Below are 13,670 nucleotides of genomic sequence, written 5' to 3'. Positions count from 1 at the left end.
GGATGCTGTAAACGGACCAAACTTCAGTCAGGAGAACAACTGAGATAATCCATCCACAATACGAGGTTAGTCATTAATATACTGCAACAACATGGGAATAGAGCTGCTGCCAGAGAATACAACATTAATGAATCAATGGTACAGAAGTGGAGGAAGCAAGAAGAATGAGTTCAATAAAGTTTGATTTATCTGACTGCTTTGTTTCGCTTGATGTGCCTTATAATCCTGTGCACCTTATGGTCCGAAAAATACATATTTGACTTTTTTATTTGGCACACTGCAGTTTAATATTGCAAAGCACCTCTTTTTAACTTCAGTGGATATTATACATGGTTATCGTCAGTTATATCGTTATCGCAAATTTTCAAATATATATCGTGATATATATTTTTGGCCATATCGCCCTGCCCTAGTGTTGTGCTCATACAGCGTTCTTCACACAGCGACGACTCAACGGGAAGTAGTTTTATTCTAGCTGTGTGATGTTCAGTTGTGAGTTTAACAGCTGCTGATAAAAACTGTAAATATGTCAGCAGGTTACCGATGAAATAGAAAATGCAGTTATGACGAACACATGATATTACGTCGATGTTTTCATGAAAGATTAGGACTGTGGACAGCTATCTAAAGGATGCTCCGGCGTCTCCTCTGCTTAAGGACGCACTGAAGCTCCTTTCCTTAGTATGTGGGACAGCTCTGATTATGGCCGCCACACAGATACTTTCGGGTCACGTCTCTCAGTGAAGAACTTTCACTAGCAAAATGGACTCAGTGGGTTCAGTGAGCTGACAGGAAGTGACATCATTAACAGTTAGTGGTGGTTGATGTGACAGAAAGTTCAAAGATGAATCATCATTACGCTGATGGTGCGATCTCAAACATCAACTGTTTTTAAGAATCCAAACACTCTGAAGGGAAATCTTTAAAACCGCACCGTGAGTCGGAGGAGGCCTGTGAACATGTGACACATGGATCACATGACCTGACAATAAAAGCCTGCTCACACGTTTGCAGTGAAAGGCTTTTAATTTGAAATAATACAGGAAGTTTATGTATAAGGGTTGGAGCAGGTCAGGTCTGCTGATTGGAAGGTCGGCGGTCCGATCTCTGGCCGCTGCAGTCTGTGTACCCTTGTTTCTCCATTAGAGTGTGAATGAGTGTGATTGGGAGACAGAGGCGCGTTGTATATAGCGCTCAAAGAGAAGTGCTACATAAGAACCAGTCCATTTACCACAAACAGCATGATGCAGTAACAGGTGACCAGGTTGCTATGGTAACAGACACCATCCAGCTGTGTACTGCAACTCCATTTACGCTGTTGTAATGTCAGAGCTGATGTCATCTGTGTTCAGTATCATGTGACGTATCACGTGATCAGCTGTGACCTCATGCAAACAGCTACAGATGTTCTTCCTGGCTAGTGTCGTTAGCTAACCATCAACACCTGGTTGTTGCTGGAGCCGGGGCATCGCCTCGGTCATAGCTGAAGGGAGAAATGGTGTCCTGGACTTCTGACATAGAACGCTGATCATTCATGCCTGAGGCCTTAGGATGGGGAAGGTATAGATCAGAGACACGAGGAGAACCTCACATGATTGTAATGTAAAAACGGGTGTTGATGATGTCACACATTTTGATTGGTCAGGTGGTTTCAGTCCTGGGGGATAATACTAGCTGTAAGTATCATTACCCCCAGACCAGGGTGCTTTGAACCTGATCACGTGATCTGTACCTGTTCTCAGATGGCGGAAATGGTGAAGTACGTGGACGACGAACATAAGAGCATCTTCTTGAAGCTGCTGAACGAGCAGCGGCTGGAGGGCGAGCACTGCGACATTGCCGTGGTCGTCGAAGACGTCAAGTTCCGTGCTCACCGCTGCGTCCTCGCCGCCTGCTCCAACTACTTTAAAAAGCTCTTCAAAAAACACGAGGTACCTCAAAAATACATCTGTGTACTTAATGAGTACTTCGAACACAAAGTATTGTGCAGATTTTTTCAGTTTTATTAGTATAGTGCCAACAACAGTTGCCTCAGGCAATTTAGATAGTAAGGTAAAGAGTACAATAATACAACAAATACAGTTTACCTGGTGAAGACCGACTGTGCAAGGTGACACCAAGGTCCCCGCCAGCAACATCTTATTAACATTTAAATCTACAACACATTTAATTTCATCATTTCATTTTAGAGGATCATCATTTAGCCTGGAGAAATAGTTTGCTGCTTTATAAGAAAGCCCTCCGCGAAGCCAGAACATCTTACTATTCGTCACTGATTGAAGAAAATAAGAACAACCCCAGGTTTCTCTTCAGCACTGTAGCCAGGCTGACAAACAGTCAGAGCTCTGTTGAGCCAACCATCCCTTTAACGTTAACTAGTAATGACTTCATGAACTTCTTCACAAATAAAATTTATACATTAGAGAAAAAAAGACCAATAATCATCCCACAGATGTAATATTATCTACAGCTGCTCTTAGTACTAATGCTTAGTATTGATGTTAAGTTAGACTCTTTTTCTCCAGTTGATCTTTCTGAGTTAACTTCAATAATTACTTCCTCCAAACCATCAACGTGTCTTTTAGACCCCATTCCTACAAAACTGCTCAAAGAAGTCCTGCCATTAATTAATTCTTCGATCTTAAATATGATCAACCTATCTCTAATGATCGGCTATGTACCACAGGCCTTCAAGCTGGCTGTAGTTAAACCTTTACTCAAAAAGCATCTCTAGACCCGGCAGTCGTAGCTAATTATAGGCCAATCTCCAACCTTCCTTTCATATCAAACATCCTTGAAAGAGTAGTTGTCAAACAGCTAACAGATCATCTGCAGAGGCTTATTTGAAGAGTTTCAGTCAGGTTTCAGAGCTCATCACAGCACAGAAACAGCTTTAGTGAAGGTTACAAATGATCTTCTTATGGCCTCTGACAGTGGACTCATCTCTGTGCTTGTCCTGCTAGACCTCAGTGCAGCGTTCGATACTGTCGACCATAATATCCTATTAGAGCGATTAGAACATGCTGTAGGTATTACAGGTACTGTGCTGCAGTGGTTTGTATCATATCTATCTAATAGACTCCAGTTTGTTCATGTAAATGGAGAGTCCTCTTCACAGCTTAACAGCTGTGTGCTGTGTCCCAGTTCAGGGTATAATGGTTACGCACACACAAACACACAGTAACACAGTATATATATATATATATCCATCCATCCATCCATCTTCATCCGCTTTATCTGAGGCCGGGTCGCGGGGGCAGCAGCCTAAGCAAAGAGGCCCAGACCTCCCTCTCCCCAGCCACCTCCTCCAGCTTATCCGGGGGAATACCAAGGCGTTCCCAGGCCAGCCGAGAGATATAATCTCTCCAGCGTGTCCTGGGTCTGCCCCGGGGCCTCCTCCCGGTGGGACATGCCTGGAACACCTCACCCAGGAGGTGCCCAGGGGGCATCCTTGTCAGATGCCCGAACCACCTCAGCTGGCTCCTTTCGATGTGGAGCAGCAGCTGCTCTACTCTGAGCCCCTCCCGGATGGCCGAACTTCTCACCCTATCTCTAAGGGAGAGGCCAGCCACCCTTCGGAGGAAGCTCATTTCTGCCGCTTGTATCCGCGATCTCGTTCTTTCGGTAACTACCCACAGCTCATTGCCATAGGTGAGGGTAGGGACGTAGATCGACCGGTAAATTAATAATAATAATAATACATTTTATTTAAATAGCGCCTTTGAGAGCTTCGCTTTTACACTCAGCTCCCTCTTCACCACGACGGACCGGTGCAGCGTCTGCATTACTGCAGCCCCAATCCGTCTGTCGATCTCCGGCTCCCTTCTCCCATCACTCGCGAACAAGACCCCGAGATACTTGAACTCCTCCACTTGGGGCAGGAACTCATCCCCGACCCGGAGTGGGCACTCCACCCTTGTCCGGCTGGGAACCATGGCCTCAGATTTGGAGGTGCTGATCCTCATTCCCGCTGCTTCACACTCGGCTGCGAACCGTTCCAGTGCGAGCTGGAGGCCCTCACCCGATGAAGCCAACAGAACCACATCATCCGCAAAAATCAGAGATGAGATTCTGAGGCCACCAAAGCGAAAGCCCTCCGCCACTTGGCTGCGCCTAGAAATCCTGTCCATAAAAATTATGAACAGAACCGGAGACAAAGGGCAGCCCTGGCAGAGCCCATCACCCACCGGGAACGAGTCCGACTTATTGCCGGCAATGTGAACCAAGCTCTTGCAACGGTTGTATAGGGATCGAATGGCCCGTAGCAATGGGCCAGACACCCCATACTCCCGCAACACCTCCCTCAGGACACCCCGAGGGACACGGTCAAATGCCTTCTCCAAGTCCACAAAACACATGTAGACTGGTTGGGCAAACTCCCATGCACCCTCAAGTATCCTCGAGCGGATAAAGAGCTGGTCCAGTGTTCCGCGACCAGGACGAAAACTGCATTGTTCCTCCTGTATCCGAGGTTCGACTAGCGGACGAACTCTCCTTTCCAGCACCCTGGCATAGACTTCCCCAGGGAGGCTGAGGAGTGTGATCCCCTGTAGTTGGAACACACCCTCCGGTCTCCCTTCTTAAAGATATATATATATCTCCTCCTATATATGATATGTGTATATATATGGTAAATGGCCTGTATTTATATAGCGCTTTACTAGTCCCTAAGGACCCCAAAGCGCTTTACATATCCAGTCATCCACCCATTCACACACACATTCACACACTGGTGATGGCAGCTACATTGTAGCCACAGCCACCCTGGGGCGCACTGACAGAGGCGAGGCTGCCGGACACTGGCGCCACCTCTGACCACGAGTAGGCAACAGGTGAAGTGTCTTGCCCAAGGACACAACGACCGAGACTGTCCAAGCCGGGGCTCGAACCGGCAACCTTCCGATTACAAGGCGAACTCCCAACTCTTGAGCCACGATCGCCCCCACATACAGGGAGTGCAGAATTATTAGGCAAATGAGTATTTTGTCCACATCATCCTCTTCATGCATGTTGTCTTACTCCAAGCTGTATAGGCTCGAAAGCCTACTACCAATTAAGCATATTAGGTGATGTGCAACTCTGTAATGAGAAGGGGTGTGGTCTAATGACATCAACACCCTATATCAGGTGTGCATAATTATTAGGCAACGTCCTTTCCTTTGGCAAAATGGGTCAAAAGAAGGACTTGACAGGCTCAGAAAAGTCAAAAATAGTGAGATATCTTGCAGAGGGATGCAGCAGTCTCAAAATTGCAAAGCTTCTGAAGCGTGATCATCGAACAATCAAGCGTTTCATTCAAAACAGTCAACAGGGTTGCAAGAAGCGTGTGGAAAAACCAAGGCGCAAAATAACTGCCCATGAACTGAGAAAAGTCAAGCGTGCAGCTGCCAAGATGCCACTTGCCACCAGTTTGGCCATATTTCAGAGCTGCAACATCACTGGAGTGCCCAAGAGCACAAGGTGTGCAATACTCAGAGACATGGCCAAGGTAAGAAAGGCTGAAAGACGACCACCACTGAACAAGACACACAAGCTGAAACGTCAAGACTGGGCCAAGAAATATCTCAAGACTGGTTTTTCTAAGGTTTTATGGACTGATGAAATGAGAGTGAGTCTTGATGGGCCCGTGGCTGGATTGGTAAAGGGCAGAGAGCTCCAGTCCGACTCAGACGCCAGCAAGGTGGAGGTGGAGTACTGGTTTGGGCTGGTATCATCAAAGATGAGCTTGTGGGTCCTTTTCGGGTTGAGGATGGAGTCAAGCTCAACTCCCAGTCCTACTGCCAGTTTCTGGAAGACACCTTCTTCAAGCAGTGGTACAGGAAGAAGTCTGCATCCTTCAAGAAAAACATGATTTTCATGCAGGACAATGCTCCATCACACGCGCCCAAGTACTCCACAGCGTGGCTGCAAGAAAGGGTATAAAAGAAGAAAAACTAATGACATGGCCTCCTTGTTCACCTGATCTGAACCCCATTGAGAACCTGTGGTCCATCATCAAATGTGAGATTTACAAGGAGGGAAAACAGTACACCTCTCTGAACAGTGTCTGGGAGGCTGTGGTTGCTGCTGCACGCAATGTTGATGGTGAACAGATCAAAACACTGACAGAATCCATGGATGGCAGGCTTTTGAGTGTCCTTGCAAAGAAAGGTGGCTATATTGGTCGCTGATTTGTTTTTGTTTTGTTTTTGAATGTCAGAAATGTTTATTTGTGAATGTGGAGATGTTATATTGGTTTCACTGGTAAAAAGAAATAATTGAAATGGGTATATATTTGTTTTTTGTTAAGTTGCCTTATAATTATGCACAGTAATAGTCACCTGCACACACAGATATCCCCCTAAAATAGCTAAAACTAAAAACAAACTAAAAACTACTTCCAAAAACATTCAGCTTTGATATTAATGAGTTTTTTGGGTTCATTGAGAACATGGTTGTTGTTCAATAATAAAATTATTGCTCAAAAATACAACTTGCCTAATAATTCTGCACTCCCTGTATACACATACATCATACATGTATGTGTATATGTATGGTGACTGCAGTTCACTTCATGGCCTCCAGGGGTTCCCGAGTGTGTTCTGGTGAGATGTCTCACCTGTACGTGTGTGTCTTCTCAGGTGGACAACTCATCAGTGATTGAGATTGACTTCATCCGCTCTGACATCTTTGAGGAAGTCCTGAACTACATGTACACGGCAAAGATCTCTGTGAAGAAGAAGGACGTCAACCTGATGATGTCATCAGGCCAGATCCTCGGCATCCGCTTCCTTGACAAACTCTGCTCTCAGGTAACACACACGGGCGACACACAGACAGGTAATCCACATACAAGTGAAGCGTGTACACAGGTAATGCACATGCAGGTAGCATAAAATGCATGTAACACACAAGCTGGTGACACACACAGGTAACAGGTGTTGGTGGGTGTGTCCTCAGAAGCGAGATGTGTCGTCGGAGGACAAGGAGAAGTTTCCCTATGACATCGTAAAGATGGCGCTGCCGCCTGAGGCTCAGCTGGCCGCCGACTCGGAGGTACGGATTAACCCATTGTTTACCAGTTAACTGTCAGAGCCTGTACTTTGTAATCTGATTACTGTTGTGTGTAGGTGCTTGACGATGACACGTCCGCCACAGATGACCTTGTGGAGCCCTCGGCCAATCCGGAGCTGGAGAAGTCTCCCAGTACAGCGCTGCATGTGCAAGAGGCGATCCTAAAGGAACTGACCAATGAGGATGTGCACAAGGTACGCATACTTACACCTGAGTATTCCTGTATCCACGACGACTGTCACTGACACATCGTCCATCCAGGTAACCTGCTACAACCAGGATGTGGTGACGGAGATGGAGGCGGAGCCTAAAGAGCTTGGAGCGGAGCATCACGCCACACAGACGCTGACCTTCGCGGACAGCATAGGGGAAGTGAAGGACGAGCAGCCGCCAGGCTGGTCAACGGCGACTGCCGACATGAAGTTCGAATACCTGCTGTACGGACACCGCGAGCAGCTCGCCTGCCAGGTGTGTGGGAAGACTTTCTTGGATGAGAGCAGACTCAGGTAAGTACACACCTCAATGATGAAAATGGATCTTGAAGCCACAGGCGAAGGACACATCTGTCTGTCTCTGCTCAGGAAGCACGAGAAGCTTCACTCGGCCGAGCGTCCGTTCGCCTGTGACATTTGCACCAAAGCTTTCACTACCCACGCTCACCTGAAAGGTAACCACACCCACGTACGTTTACTTGCTTCTTACTTCTATGCTCCCTGAGGTCACCCTAACCCTCACCTGTCTGTTCAGAACACCTGAAGATCCATGCAGGTTTCAAACCCTACAGGTGTGACGTGTGTGGGAAATCGTTCATTCGCGCTCCGGACCTGAAGAAACACGAACGAGTTCACAGCAACGAGCGGCCCTTCGCCTGCCAGATGTGCGAAAAGGTGAACTCACCTGTCCTCTCACCTGTGCGCCCATCTTTCCTGTCACCATTGTAACCAGTCTGGCTCTCACCTGTGTGCCTGCAGGCTTTTAAACACAAGTCTCACCTGAAGGATCACGAGAGGAGACACAGAGGAGAGAAACCGTTCGTCTGTCCGTCCTGCACCAAGGCCTTCGCCAAGGTACTGCACTCAGTGTACTGAGTACTACATATGGTATATATAGACAGTACTACACACAGTATATAGACTAGAGATGGCACGATACCACTTTTAATGTCCGACACCGATATCATAAATTTGGATATCGGCCGATACCGATATGAATCCAATATAGTGTTTTTTAATCAATAAAACTCTTTTTTTAATATCTTGCTGCTTTTTGTATAAGTTCATACTCAAGTTTAAATAAACAACAACACTAAAGCTATTCTGTTATACCTGTATGTAAAAAATACACTGCACCCAAAATATTTCATAGTTCAGCAACACTGATCAATCTAATAAACTTAAACCTGCTCCATCCTCCTATTCTGGTATTTTAAAGAGTAAGCAACCAAACTAATAGGGCTCTAAAACATATATCGGTTGTTAAGCGTAACGCTGGAATGCTTTACAAACACTCAGAGATGAACTTACACACTTGTTTTACTTCTCTCTGGGATCACTTCCTCGGAGATGAAATGCTGGTTTGGTAGCGAGGCTACAAATACACACAGCCGCTCTATCAGGTGACCACACTGCTGCGACGTTATGAGCCGAGTTACGCCGTGTCGCAAGTTTTGTGAGGTGCTTTTTTGATATTTAATGGATCGGATTACATTTTTTATTTCTCTCCGATATCCGATCCAGTAATTCACGTCAGTATTGGACCGATACCGATACGTAATATCAGATCGGTCCATCTCTAGTACATATTATACCATATATACAGTACTGCAATCAGTATATACACAGTACTGTGTGGTCTTCCTAGTTAAAAATAACACAGCATCCTCTTTTGCATTGTGAGCTTCCTCGCCAAACATTATTATGCAACACCACAGACCAGTCTTCTTTTAGGTGCCCCACTGTTGCCATTCATCAGCTTTCTTAAATGCAGTGCCCCCTGCTGGTCAGCCTTATCATTACATCAACATCTGCATGTCAACACAAGTACTATAACAGAGTATATACAGTACCGCACTAAGTATGTGTAATATTATGCTGTAGTATTACACAGTGTCCGTAGTGCCGGTACGTTTGTGTTGTGGTGCGTTCACTGTCCTTCTGTCATTTCAGGCGTCAGATCTGAAGCGTCATGAGAACAACATGCACAGTGAGAGGAAGCAGCTGAATCCTTTGCAGAGTGACACTGAGACACTGCAGGCTGCTGCCATGGCTGCTGAGGAGCAACATCTGGACTCCATCAGCTGCTCCTAACATCTGGACAGCCCATTAACCTTTTGTTTTCTCACAAACTTTGAACTGACTTTGGCTGTGTTTGCTAGGAGCCTTTTTTCCTGCATCGAGTTGATGCACGTGAACCCAAGTGTAAGATAAACCGAGCGGTCATGTGATTCACATGTTGTCATGTGACCTCCCTCTGGCTACATGTGTGATTTGTAACCTGGCGTGTTTGTCTTTTCAGTTTGAAGCATAAATTTATAAACTGTGTAAATTATAAACACTTCTGCTCAGTTTCATGAGCAATGACAGAGAGAACAGTTTCAATAAAGATTCAACCTTATCGACATGTTCTCCTAAGGTTATTAGCCCAAAAAGGTTGTTCATCATTGGTCACATGACCAATTTAAGACAACACAACAACAAGATGCAGCGACCCAGAGTCTCCATTTCCACTTAGGTCGAAAGTGCAGACTTCAAACTATATACCAGTTTTTAAATTGTGTCGATGGGCCACAAAACCAGAGTTATGATTAAAAAATACACGCAATGGTTTTTCTGAACAAAAGAGCGGTGTTTACAGCGGGAAGAAACGGCGTTTTCTAAGGACAACGCTAGCAAACACTCTCCGTTTGCAATTGAAAAAAGAAAAAGAAAAAACACCCCTAATTTTTGTTAAAGTTTTCCATGTCAACCAATCAACTTGTTCTGTAAATAGATTTAAATGGTTATATAAAACACGCCTGAAGCCTTGGCTGCATTTTTTGGTGAATAGTACCATATAACTTTGTAGTTTGCAAATCTTGTACATACTTTTTTAGAAATATACAATTTATAATTGCATTTCAAGTTATGAAAATGATTCATTAAACATGTTTGAGGTTTTTACAGTAAAACATAACTTTTTTCTACTCGGATTTTACATTTTTTGTCTGAATTTAGATTAATTGTGCAAATACAGTATGTCAAAATGAAAAAATAACTCCAATTTCAGATATTTGAGGTTGTGCTGAAAATAATGATACCAAACAAGGCAAGATAAACCGTTTTTAAAGTTGAAATATAGAAGTAAAATCAAAAGTAGTCAAAAACGGCCGGTTAAACTCACAGCTGGACTGCTACTTCCTGTTGAACGGTTGCTGCATGAGCTCCACATTAAGGCTCAGTGAATAGTAATGCCTTTTGCGGTATTGCAGTCTTTAGAATTAGTTTTTCCCTTCAGTACAAATCTGCTGGGATAACTGATGATGGAGAAATGCTTTCAGCTGCTGCAGACATCAGTAAATCTGACCTTTGTAAAGAAGGAGACTGATCTTGTTTCTATGACCACCATAAAACAATGGGGTCAGAACACCTAGCGAAATCAGATGTGTGCTTTGTAGTCCATCAACTGGTTTCAACATGGCAGACATCCAGCGTGGCACTGGATGCCACAAAGGTAAGGGCTTTTCTCTTTTCCTAAGACCTTCTCCTACCCACTTTTCCTTGATCTCGATGATGCAGGATCAGGAGACCGGAGGAACTTTTGCAGCTTTGTCTCTTTGTCGAGGGCATGTCTGTCTTCCGTTAACATTGGCTGTATCCTGGTATGCTCAGTGTTTTGCTCATGCACATTCTGGACAAACCTCTGGTCTGACGGTAAACTGATGAGAGAGCGCTGCTGCTGGTCTGCTTTCATTGTTCTGAGATCAGCTAGCAAGAAAACAAATGTCAGTGAAAAATGAGTTTTGTCATGTGGCCGACGTGATGTAAAGATGGGGCACGAATAAGTTTTTAATAACGAGTTTCATACATTAACACGTAAATGTGTGATGTTGACCATCTCTGATCAAAGATGAACCGATGCTGGTGCAGCAGCACTTTCAGCATCTGTGAGAACGTCTGAATGTAACCGGCTGCCATGACAACACTCTAACTTCATGTGAATATTGACCATTAACCATGTCAAGACTGATCACACGTTTTAATTTTTGAATTAATATTTTAATATGCGTTTGTACGTAGATGTAGGCCTGTGGTTCTGTTTTTCGGGGTCCCAACAGGACTCCAAACATATGCTTTATACAGCATCATATTTGATGTATCACATCATGTACTGAAACTAGCTCAACCGCCCCTCCCTGAGCCTGACTCTGCCGGAGGGTTTTGCTCATAGGGCATATGATTGTTGCCACTATTGTTGTGATTTGGCGCTGTATAAATAAAACTGAAGCGAATTGAACTTAATTTTACAACAGAGACTCTAGAGGGACTGATCTACCATCAACAGGTGGGACTGATAGGGTTTGACCTTCAAGGCTACTCAGGTCTGCTTATTGTCTCAGTGTTAGTGAAGAAAACAGCTGGACCATTTGGAGGTAGGATGCTCACCCACACTGGTTCCATCTGAACTCTGGGCAGATGTCATGGGACCGGAGGTTAGGACTTTCAATCAGAGAGGCAGGACAGACTTCCTGTACAGGGGTCGTGGGCCGTGCAGATCGACGAGGGTATGCAGGGAACTTGAATAAATGTTCAGTTTCTATGCTGTACGTCAGAACAAGATCCAGACTGTGATGAAAGTGGTGGCTTTTACATTTTCAGAGAAAAGTCAGCTTTGAGACTAATCATTTAAGTATCTAGATCAGGGGTATACACAGTGGGCCAAAATTCAAAACTGGAACAAAGTCGCGGGCTAACGTTAATATTTATTGAAATATATTTATTCCTCCAGATATAAGAATGAATCTTTTCGTATGGACTCAAACACGTTTTGCTGAAAAACTGAATATGGAACAAGCAAAGCTTAATACTAAACAATATATACATTAGCTGTATAATATAATATTTGGTATGGCTTCGCGGGCCAAATGTAATTAGGCTGCGGGCCAAATTTGGCCCGCGGGCCAGAGTTTGACACCTATGATCTAGATAATGAAATTGAGTAAGGTGATTGATGGATAACAACGAGTGTAGAGTAATGAGGTGGAATGGAAGATTACTACTGCTGCTCCTCCACAGGAGCAACAATGTGGCCTTGTGAGCTTCTCATTGTCTTTTATTTTGGTGCTTTGGAAGGAAACACAGTCTTTTCTCTCCCAAGAAGACCAGTGTTTCCACAGAAGGTTTCTGAATTATCCAAATTTCCGAATTAAGGACCACATCATTTTTTGGACACCACTCAGACAGACAGCGAATTATGGAGAGCATGTAGGTAAACATGTCACTCCTGGTGCGACTGGGACCAGAGAAAACAAATTAGTAACCCATTAATTCATTATTACCTTTCTAACGTCTGATTGAGAGAACTGATTTTATCTTTAATATATCTTTAAAAATGTGATTTATCCATGAATTTATGATCAGCATTTCATAAAAAACAAAAATCTTTCACTTCCATCTTTTTTAATTCAGGACATTAAACACATAAACTGTCATGTGTCCGCTTTAGTGACCAGGATATAAAGAGTCCTTTAAATAAGCTGTCCAAAACTTTCAGGTAAATGGCCTGCATTTGTATAGCGCTTTTATAGTCCCTAAGGACCCCAAAGCGCTTCACACTACATTCAGTCATCCACCCATTCACACACACATTCACACACTGGTGATGGCAGCTACATTGTAGCCACGGCTGCCCTGGGGCGCACTGACAGAGGCGAGGCTGCCGGACACAGGCGCCACCGGGCCCTCTGACCACCACCAGTAGGCAAACATGGGGTTAGTATCTTGCCCAAGGATATTTGGCATGCAGCCAGGAGGCAGCCTGGGATCGAACCACCGACCTTCTGATTAGTGGCTGACCTGCTCTGCCACTTGAGCAGGTCAGCCAAATGTTAATAAACAGAAGTTTACAAACAGCACAATAAACACTGCTTTAAGCTGATCTGTAAACTCTGTCCTTTTCCAAAAGTCCGGGCTGGTAACCTGAACCCAGAGGCAAGAGGACATGAAAAGATTCAGCTTATGGAGATCCAAATAAAACATCTGCAGATGCAGAGAGTGAACTGGAACATGTTTCTGAAGATGCAGAAAATAAAAGTGAAGAAAATTAATGAAAAACAGTCAAACTACAAAAGAAAGATCAATGAAAACCTGGAGGAAAGTAAACTTGTTCTGGTAAAATGATCATTAATAATATTCAGATGTTTTCTGAGTTTATCTGTGGAGCAAATAAAATATTTAACCTGAAGGAATTGAAATTGTGTCCTGATACGAGCTGAGCAGCAGAACACACTGTGTAACTCTAAAGTAGTAGGAAAGAGAAGCAGCAGAGTTTGATTACTGACAGAGACGTTAGTGATGGACTGCAGATGTTATTTCAAATCAAATCTCTTTGTTTGTATTGGGAGTGAAGGAAAGCTTTAATGA

The 13,670-nt window shown here is 44.3% G+C and overlaps 1 protein-coding gene across 2 annotated transcripts in view; it reads left to right on the top strand.

Annotated features, from left to right (window-relative positions):
• LOC146624931 (zinc finger and BTB domain-containing protein 14-like) overlaps window positions 1–9,656 on the top strand; it is a 17,048-nt gene extending 7,392 nt beyond the window's left edge. For both annotated transcript variants that reach the window (XM_085361851.1, XM_085361852.1), the window contains exons 2-10: window positions 1,743–1,931; window positions 6,621–6,791; window positions 6,940–7,035; window positions 7,110–7,247; window positions 7,315–7,559; window positions 7,635–7,720; window positions 7,801–7,940; window positions 8,025–8,120; window positions 9,219–9,656. In XM_085361851.1, coding sequence (XP_085217977.1) covers window positions 1,743–1,931; window positions 6,621–6,791; window positions 6,940–7,035; window positions 7,110–7,247; window positions 7,315–7,559; window positions 7,635–7,720; window positions 7,801–7,940; window positions 8,025–8,120; window positions 9,219–9,359 — 1,302 coding nt within the window. In that variant the 3' untranslated portion in view covers window positions 9,360–9,656. The remainder of the gene's footprint in view (window positions 1–1,742; window positions 1,932–6,620; window positions 6,792–6,939; window positions 7,036–7,109; window positions 7,248–7,314; window positions 7,560–7,634; window positions 7,721–7,800; window positions 7,941–8,024; window positions 8,121–9,218) is intronic.
• The last annotated feature ends 4,014 nt before the right edge of the window (window positions 9,657–13,670 follow it).

This window comes from Diplotaxodon limnothrissa, linkage group LG9 (genome assembly GCF_057381915.1).
Source record: "Diplotaxodon limnothrissa isolate DT_005_m linkage group LG9, D_limnothrissa_male_GT1.1, whole genome shotgun sequence".
Taxonomy (NCBI): Eukaryota; Metazoa; Chordata; class Actinopteri; order Cichliformes; family Cichlidae; genus Diplotaxodon; species Diplotaxodon limnothrissa.
The sequence above is the reverse complement of the archived record's forward strand: the minus strand, read 5'-3'. Positions and strand labels throughout refer to the sequence as shown.